Here is a 10046-nt window from a genome sequence, read left to right as displayed (position 1 = left end):
CCTCAAATGTGTATGCCCTTTGTCCAGTTGATCATCACTTTATTTTTTTATCTGAACAAGATACAGTAAACTTTAAAAATATGCAGCTGCATCCTCTACAAATAGTCTGATGAGTGTTGTCTTGAACAGCTATAACCGGCTTGTGATTTCAACCCGAGATGGGCTGTCATCTCATGTGGTATCTGGGAGAGGGAGAAGCAATATGGGCAATATGTACTTCCCCTGGGTAAGATTCAGTGTGCAGAACCACTCTACACTATTGCAGTAACAAAAGGAAACAACCTCCTTTTCACTCTCCCCGGGCTCCTGCCATTTGGAGCCCAGTGAAAGAGAGAAATAGGACAAGAGGTTTCTCTCTTTCCATTCTCCCTCAAGCATGCAGCCACTTGGAAAAGAGAGCTTCATAGCAACAATAGGCAGTTTCTCACAAGGGCCAGATAACAGCCTTGCAGCATGCAAGCAGTACAGAGCAGCTGCCCTGGGGAGCTCCAGAGAAGAAAGGGCCTTGGAGCAAGAGCCAACAGCAGAAAGAACCAGAGACATTAATTCAGCTCAATAAACCAACTGAATCACAATGTCGAATGATCCCTAGCCCTTACACAGGTGAATGGAGGAAGCATGGAAGGATTGGTTATTCAAATATCTTTTCAAATACTTTACAGTGCTTGACTGTAAAGATTCCAAATTTGAGCTGTGTGGCTTGCTTGTGACTGGTGAAACGGGGAACAGAAACAATGGCACATGATCTAAGCAGATTAGCATGCATGCACTATTGGCACTCACAGGCATGACTATCATTTTGCTTAACTGGAATCAAACCCAGGACCACCAAAGTTATGAGCATAAGCCTCTAGCTCAAGCTACAGGGTTGAATCACCTCAGTGGTAGCTGTAGCAGCCTCAGTCTCTATGGGTCAGACACAAGCGGGGATGCAGCAAGGCATACACTGAAAGTGGGTTACACATGCTTGCTTAAACTTTAATGTCTGCAAATTCTTGTGCTTGGAACTTTGAAATTCATTTTCTGCCAGTAAAACTAACATTTCCAGGGAATGCAAACACAAAGAGGCACAAGCACAGTTCTATTTATTGGCCCAGGTCTACTTTGTTGGCCCTATTATTCTGACATAGTGCCCATGGAAACTGCTATTAAAAGAAAACTGCAGTAAATCAAAATCTTTTTTGTTCCTGATCCCACTTACAAGAGTTTAACAACTAAATTCTGCTTCAGCAGAGGGTTTATTTTTAAATAAACCCCTTAAAACTGTATGTTTGGAGCATCATTCCCTTATTTTCCACAATGCTTTAATCAACTCATTAGGTATTGTGTGACCTAGAGAAGGAGAGAATCTCTAAAACCAGTCACCATGGTTTTCCAGATTCCACCCTTTGTTGTCCTTGCACAACAACAATCTGCCCAAAGCAGGCTGGACTGGTGCAAATTGGATGGGTCTTGCACTGAATATTGACACAACAAAACGCAAAATGAAGAGGTAGGCAATGGTATATATAATTCCCTTGCACTCCCAGTTATTACAAAGTCACAACAGACCCAAACATCAGCATGACCAGCCAGTCCCAGGGAATCCAGCAACTTTTACAGGCAGAAAAACGTGCCAAAGACAAACTAGAAGAAGCCAAAAAGAGTAAGTATCTGGCCTGGGTTTATTGTATTTTCCCACTGAATACTCATTAGATAAAAACCGCAGTATTTATTTTTAAATGTTGGGTTCTTTTTCCTGGCCAACGCAGCTGAGCTGCCCTGGAAGGAATTGCAATTTGCTGCTGGTTTAGCCCAGATGCAAATTACTATCCCCCAGAGCAAATGGGAAAAGGAAAGGTATTGTACCTGTCAGCGCCACTGTCTAGCCCTAAATGAAGTCAGTGTGAGTTTTGCCCGAGTTAGGGATACAGAGTTAGGCCCTTAGTTATGATAACTTAAAGCTCGTGGCTGCTTACTTTTGATTTGGAGGAATTTTTTTAAAAATTAGTCAGCCAAAAGGAATATTTCCAAATCAGGAACCCAGAGAATTGATAAGCATAATTATATACATGCACTTAAACTGTGCCCATACTTAATCAGGACCTAAGATGCCAGGTGCACTTACTCTGCTGTGCACGAACATACATTCCTACTGTCATCACCTCAACCACTGCCACACCACATGGGATATTCGCAGAGCCGTTTTAGCTTAAAACACCTTCCAAACCCCTTGGAGCCAGAATCTGACATCAGAAAGCTAAGTGCTTCTGACAGTGCTGAGGCACTGGGATTAGCGTTAGAGTCTGGAAATACAGAAACCCAGCTATTGTTTTGTCAAAGTTACAAAACATGTATATTGATCAAGTACCTGCTTCATCTACATTATTTTTAAGCAAATTATGTTTGTCTCCTCTTTAAGAATTATTGGTGAAGAGGAAACAACTAGAACCTGTCCCTGTCGTGAACTATGTTATTATTTAGTATCAGAAACAGGGCAGAAGATAAGACCTTTCTCTAAAAAGGACAAATTTGAAGTACCAGATTCACTCACAATCTAAAGAAGTGGGACAGATTTTTGTCTGTATGCTAAATATTGCAATCTGTGCCTATTAGTGTAAATGACAAAACTCTCAGTGACTTAAATGCAAGTAAGGTCAGGCCTTAGCAAGATTCCCATTTGGGATTTCTAAGATCTAGTTTACAAAGCGATTGTGTACCCGTATGGTCATTTTGGTTAGGAGGATGCTTTTTTTACTGTAATAATTAAACTGGGACAGCCCCTAGTGTGCACACAGTATAACTGGTGCTTTATATGGGTATAACGTATTCTCCTTCCCTTACAGGAATAGCTATAGTAGTGTAGGTATAGTCTACAGTAGAAAAGGTTGCTCTATTAGTATAGCAATACCAGAAAAACTTCCCAGTATAGACACAGTTTTTACCAGCAAAAATGTGCTTTTGGCAACACAGTTTCTAGCAGGTACCCAAACAAAATAAGGTATACCAGCAATCAGATTTTTTTGCCAATATAGCTGCATCTACACTAGGGCTTTTGCTGGTATAACACTGGTCTATCCATGGTATTTTCAGAATTCTTCTACGAACCATAATTTAAAGCATTATAGTTTTTTATTCATTGTTTGAATGTCCAGGTTTCATAGCAGTAATTTAACACAGACCAGATATACTAGTCTAAATCCAGAATAATTTCAACAACTTCAAAAGTATCACTCTGGATTTAGACCTATGTAAATGACAGCAGAATTTGACTTATGGTTGGAAAGAAATAAAATAGAATGTAAACAAAAAACCCAAATATTTCTGAAACAGTCATTTAAAAATACTAATGTATCTGTTATAATTATCACTTAACAGGTAACCTGTGCACATAGTCATTTGTAAAGCAAATCAAGCATATTCTGTTTCAATTCAGAAAACACCAGCTCTAAGCCAATTTGTACCAGTTAACATCAGAAGATCCTGCTCACAGGTTGGCAATCAGCAAATCTTAGTTTAAAGTAAAACAGTGAACTTGTCCTATCTGTTCTAATGCAACCCTTTCTATGTTAACTGTAAATATGACCTACATTGAAAAACAGCTGTTGTGCAACTGCTCCAGTGGATTTTGCAAAGGGGATAAACAAATGTCCTCTGGAGCCCAGAATGAGACTACCAACTCATTGCATACATCCCAGAAACAACCTTTGAACCCAAATCTCCCTTTAAAATTCTGCCACCTTGTCTCCCCTATTTTCACTAATAATTACCCAACTCTCAAAAAGAAACATGCATTGTCAGAGCAGGGATGTCAGTCCACCAAGGCTCCTTTTGGACAAAACAAGAGAGGAAAAAAACACTAATAGAAATATTTTTTTAAAAACAAATGATGTATTTGGCCTTTTCTTGGTTAATATCTGGTAAATATTTCATGTAATATAAAAACTGCAAATACTGATCCACTAACCTATATTAAATTTTTATAAAGTGCGGCATATCCTCCTCAAAATGAGTATTCCAAATACCTACATAACAGACAATTTAATGTGGTCTTGAAACTAAAATGTTCTATTTTTTTTTTTGAGAATGACATTTTAGTGCTTGGCAAATTACAGTCATGTCATTCACATGTAGAAACTTACCAGAGAATCCTCAACTATGTATTTGAAATTTCAAAGCCTATTTGAGCAAGGCAGCTTTAGTTTAATGGAAAGTGAGATACGATTTTTTTTTGATTAAAGTAAAATGTGGCATTTGCAGAAATGACCAATTTACCATGATTTAATTTGTATGCATGACCTCACAAATCTGCAGCAGTCCTAAAAATCTCACCAATACTTTACTAATCACGGCTAGTATATTACTATTAAAGAACTACTGCACCAAGAGTACATTTTTTTCCTGACGCTATTTAACAATACCTTCCAGCTGAATAGAGGAAATGAAGACTAATAAAGGGCTACCGAATCACAACAGGTGAAACTGCAGCCTGGTCAGCATGATGGCAGTGCAGTGGGGTGAGAGCCCCCTCTCGGCACCACCTTTCAGGGGACGGGAGCATCACAGAAGGTGAAGCAGCTTCAGCAGAACTGCTATGTCCCTTCCCATACAGGTGGATGAGAAGTGGTGGGGAGTGGGCAGAGCCAGTGCTCTGTTCTGCTGCCTATGCTCCCCTCCCCTAGTAAATATGCCCTTTCAATTAAATTCTCTTGGTGGAAGATCTGTTTGTTGTTGCTGAAGCTGGTGGCCATGGTTTTTGGTCAAAACTTCAGGTCAGCATAATTATACATTTACACACACACACACACACACACACACACACACACACACACACCATGTCAAAATTATTTTCACTATATTCATTGATTATTTTTGCCCCTCCTGAAATGAATATAGCAAATCTCTCTTTGTCATCAAGTTGGCCTCCCTGCCTTCAGCTATTTCTAGCTGACGCTTCTCAGTAGTCTTGACTGAATTTCAGTTTTGTGCCACCACTAAACATGTAGGACCAGAACCACTGACTTGAGCAGAGCTGTATTGATTTACATCAGACGAGAATCTGACCCATAAAATCACCTGTATCCCTGAACAATAGGCCTAACTTTGAAAAGCAAGACTTATTGTGCAGATAGGGTAGCAGACAAGAGTTTATGTTAGACAAACTGATTCATTAATTTTCGCTTGCCTCTAGTGAAACAGCAGGTTTAGATCTAGTTAATACTTAATTTAATCAGGTGCAGTATATGCACTATCACATACAGAGGCAGCAATGTACACTAGCAGCAATTCACCCGCAGCTCTTCCAAAACAAAGTCACTGGTGTGCCACGACCAATGGTATCATGGAGAAACTAAATGGCTGCCACTGTTAAGTGACAACCAGTGTGTGGCAGCAGATACGGTATATCTTACACATCTTACTTACTAGAACACAGTAAAAAAATGTCAGATTTTTTTTTTTCTTCGTCAGATTAATTACCAAAACCAGAGAAATCCAATTTTGTAATGTGTCTTAGTTTATTTAATATGGGGTCAGGAGGGATTCTTTGTGACCAAATGTGTAACAAATGTACTAGAGATGGGCCCCAACTGGAACCCCAAATTTGAAACTCCCCCAGACTTAAGGGTAGCTTAGTTTGTTCTCGAGATCCAAACCCAGATTGTGAGTGATGTACATCAGCACAGCTCCCATCAAAGTCAATTGGAGTTCTGCAGGTTTACATCTGCTGAGAACTTGGCACCCTCATTTAATTATTAAGGGGTAGCTCTATAAAGCTTTAACTGGAAACCCAGATCTGAAGACCTTCAAATTTAGAGGGGTTGTGTTTCAAAATAAAGACCCAACCCCAGCTCCAAATTCTGTTGCTCAGGCCAATCTCAAGCATTTACATGAGTCATTCAGTCCATGCTTACTGCTTCTGGATATTTGGAGCAGTAACAGAACCTGATGTAGCAAGGTCTGATTCAAGAAATACAACCTGTGGAAAAGAATATACTTTAATCTTAAATGGGTAAAAAAAGGTCCATCCTCTGCCCTTCTCTACAAACTCCTAGCAATCTCCAGTGACATGTGGACTCTGACAAGTGTAATTAAGTAAACGGAAAAACATTCCACAAGATGCGCTGAAGTTCAGTAATCCACCAGGTTATACACTGTGTATTGCTCCTTCTATATAAAGGCTTTCTATAATCACACCTGATCTCTCCTTGAATCCTACAATAAGCACATTCAGTGAGTCAAGTAGCCCATAAATCAATACGAAGCTTTAAAAGGAATTTAGTGTGTTTGGTATTTCTCTGCTTCTAAATCTATTCACTGAAATGCTGGTAGTGACTTGGGACTGGCCTGCCCACTGAGCAGATAATTTACCCCAGATCAGTCATTTATACTTGAGACAGTACTATGTGGCCTACTATGGTGTCTGCTGTAGTGTCCTGTGTGATAGCGTAATGTTTGGCGAACGTGTGGTCTTTCTTGAGTTACAGACCCATTAAAAGCACTTTTTCTGGAAAACTTCAGATTAGTTTTTGAGCTATGCTTAGGAGAGTTCTATTACTCTGTTACATCTGATATGGCTTCATCTGTACAGAACAACTGAAACAAATCCACGGTAGCATGCTGTAAAACAGAAGAAATGAACAATTGCCTCAAGCCTGATGCTGTTTTCTGAACTGAATCATGTACCAAAAGTGGATAGTTCGGCCCTGAATGTAGTCTTACTTACACCAGTTTTACAACAGTGATTTCAGTGGAGTTACTCCTGATTTCCACTGCTGCAACTGACATTAGAATCAGGCCTTTAGTGTCTAGCAGACTCTGTGAAAAATGGCATTTAAGGATTACATGCAGGGGAATTTTAATAGGATAGATTCAAAATGTGGCACATATCTTGGCAAGTTTCACTGTAAGAGCAGATTAAAGCTGATCAAAACGCTTAATAATGTATAAAGGCCTGGCATATTTAAGGGTAGTGGGGGAGGGGTTGTGGGATTGGCTGGTTTTATCTTAGAAATATGAGGAACATCAACTCTTAGCGCTCTGCTTTTGCTGGAGAACTTTTCCGGGGGTTTCAGAAAAGGAATTTTTTTTAACTTTCACACTTTAATTGAAGGAGTGTGCGTGTGATGAACCTTTTGCTCCAAAGCATTAATAAGTGTAAAGTTGTGAATAGGTGTAACCAAAAAAAAAAAGAAAAAGATCTTTTAAACAGACTGAGACTTGCTTTCTTAAATGCCCAACGTTCACTCTCATGGCTCTTGGGTGTGTGTGAACAAATGATTTTTTGGATCATTAACTAAAACAAAAATTGAAAATAAATTGGTTCAAGTCAACCCAAAACAAATATTTCTGGCAAACTGAAAAAATAAAAAAATATCATTTTTGCTCAGCCTGAAACAAAATACTTAATTTGAGTGGCTTTTACCTATTTTAAATAAAGCTGAAGTAAAATTTCAAATTTAATGACATTTAAAATAAAAATCTAAACATTTTGTTTTGAAAACATCAACATGAAATGTTTCAATTTTTTGGATTTTTTTTTTTGACCAAAACAATCCAGCAAATTTTATGCAAATTCACAAAATGTTTTGGATGACCAGAATCTACAATTTTTGGCACACACACACACAAAAAGTTTCATCTGAAAAATGTCATCGTGCTTTGCTTGTGATATCACCTTTCATTAATTCATAAATCATCAGAGAGTCTTCCAGGCATGACAAGACCAAATATAAAAACAAAAAAGACAAACCCATTTCTTTTTCCCATTGCGGATCAGCGTTAGATCTAGCATTTTATAGCTTCCTCCAGGGGAGCAATTTTTATAGTGGGGGTGCTGAGAGCCATTGAACCAAACTGTAAACCACCAGTACCCCTAGTTCCAGCAACTATGGTTCCCTCAGCTGAAAAACGCTGGTTTCCCACAAAGTAGTTTGTGGAGAATTTGTAGGATCCTGTAGGGATTAGGGGTATTTTGCCAAAATCCTATAAAACAAATACACATATAAACATCAAATTCCAGCAGTTATCACAAGTTCACCACTTGTTTCATGTTCCAATTCCATAAGCAACATGTTTCTACTATTTTTTTCTCTTTCCTCCTACACATAGCATCCCGTCAGACCCAGGAGTTACATATATCATATCCAACTCTGCAATGATTTTACATGCTGTGAGTACTCATTGACACCAATGTGACTGCTCACAGTGTGTAAAGTTAAGCATGTGCATAAGTCATTTCAGAAAGGCCTTAGTCTTTATTACAACCTAAGGGCCACTTAGCATAATACAGTAAAAGCTGTGTTATCCGTCACTTTATCAACCAGAAAGCTCTATTAACCGGCATTTCTGATATCTCCCAATACAAAGATTCAATCTCGTAACCAGGACTAGTATACTGCCCAGGAGGTTATGCAATTGCACATTCTGCATTCTACTTTTATGCAAAAGAGGCAGAAGACAAGTAAGCAAGCTGGTATCAGGGATTTATTCAAAAAAGCAGCTTCCAGGATGCGTCATAGGGTCATTAGATATTTCGGCCCAGTCTCCTACACCTTCTACATCTACAGTGATAATTGATGTTGATGATGACCCTGAGGCACTGCAAGATCCTGAAGTGCCTTCTGAATCATCAAAGAAAGATTAAATTATGTTCAGTATAGTTTTAATGTTAAGTGTATTTTTAGTGATCTGGGTGTATGCCATGCACTTCCCATAGTGATATGTAGTGTCATAAGATAACCTACTGTATAGAAAACTTTACCCGTATACACCTAAGTGCTTCAAGAAACCAAGCACTACTGGATTGGTAAGTACCGGTATAGTATTTAATACTTGATTCATTTTATTGTATTCTAATTCTTTGAAAATTGGTATTCCATTGGTAAGTATAACTTTTAGCTAACCGCACTTCCCCCTCCCCCACCCATTCCTAACATTCCAGATAACAAAGATTTTACTGTAATAAATAAATAAATAAATACAATCTTGATTTTGCCATCACTTTCATGTTTCCACACATTAGTGCACAAAAGCTGCTTTGATATCCTCTGTGTCTTAATCACCCACCTGTGCATTTTACAAATTGAAAGGGGGCCGGGCAATAAAATGTAAATGTTGCATCTTAGGCCTGGTCTACACTACGAGTTTAGGTCGACTTTAGCCGCGTTAAATCGACTTATGCCTGGACACGTTTACACTACGAAGCCCTTTCTGTCGACTTAAAGGGCCCTTTAAACCGGTTTCCTAACACCACCTCGACAAGGGGATTAGCGATAAAATCGACCTTAGGGGGTCGGAATTGGGTTAGTGTGGACGGAATTCGACATTACTGGCCTCCGGGAGCTATCCCACAGTGCTTCATTGTGACCGCTCTGGACAGCACTCTCATCTCAGATGCACTGGCCAGGTAGACAGGAAAAGCCCCGCGAACGTTTGAATTTCATTTCCTGTTTGCTCAGCGTGGAGAGCACAGGTGACCATGCAGAGCTCATCAGCACAGGTAACCATGATGGAGTCCCAGTCCCAGTCCCAGGATCGCAGAAGAGCTCCAGCCTGGACCGAACGGGAGGTACAGGATCTGATCGCCATCTGGGGAGATGAAGCAGTGCTCGCCGAACTCCGAAACAGTAAAAGAAACGGCAAAACATTAGAAAAGATCTCCAAGGCCATGAAGGACAGAGGCCATAACAGGGACGCGCGGCAGTGCCGCGTGAAAATTAAGGAGCTAAGGCAAGCCTACCACAAAGTCAGAGACGCAAACGGAAGGTCCGGGGCAGAGCCGCAAACATGCCGCTACTACGCGGAGCTGCATGCCATTCTAGGGCGTGCAGCCACCACTAGCCCAAGCGTGTTCTATGAGTCCCTCTCTGCAAACGGGGAAGCGGGTTCGGCGGACGAGGAAGATGAGGATGGAGAGAACATAGATAGCTCACAGCAGCAAGGAAGCGGAGAAACCAGTTACCCCAACAGCCAGGATATGTTTGTCACCCTGGACCTGGAACCAGTAACCCCCGAACTCACCCAAGACCCTGAGGGCACACAGGGGACCTCTGGTGAGTGTACCTTTG

General features: G+C 40.1%; 1 protein-coding gene across 1 annotated transcript in view; it reads left to right on the top strand.

Moving 5' to 3' along the window:
• Positions 1-1563: 1563 nt before the first annotated feature.
• LOC112115865 (V-type proton ATPase subunit G 3) overlaps positions 1564-10046 on the top strand; it is a 17752-nt gene continuing 9269 nt past the window's right edge. The window contains exon 1 of the mRNA XM_026655754.1: positions 1564-1662. Coding sequence (XP_026511539.1) covers positions 1564-1662 — 99 coding nt within the window. The remainder of the gene's footprint in view (positions 1663-10046) is intronic.

The sequence above is a fragment of the Terrapene carolina genome, unplaced genomic scaffold, assembly GCF_002925995.2.
Source record: "Terrapene carolina triunguis isolate 2854851 unplaced genomic scaffold, T_m_triunguis-2.0 Scaffold211, whole genome shotgun sequence".
In the NCBI taxonomy this organism is placed as follows: Eukaryota; Metazoa; Chordata; order Testudines; family Emydidae; genus Terrapene; species Terrapene triunguis.
This window is presented reverse-complemented; position numbering and strand designations above follow the sequence as displayed.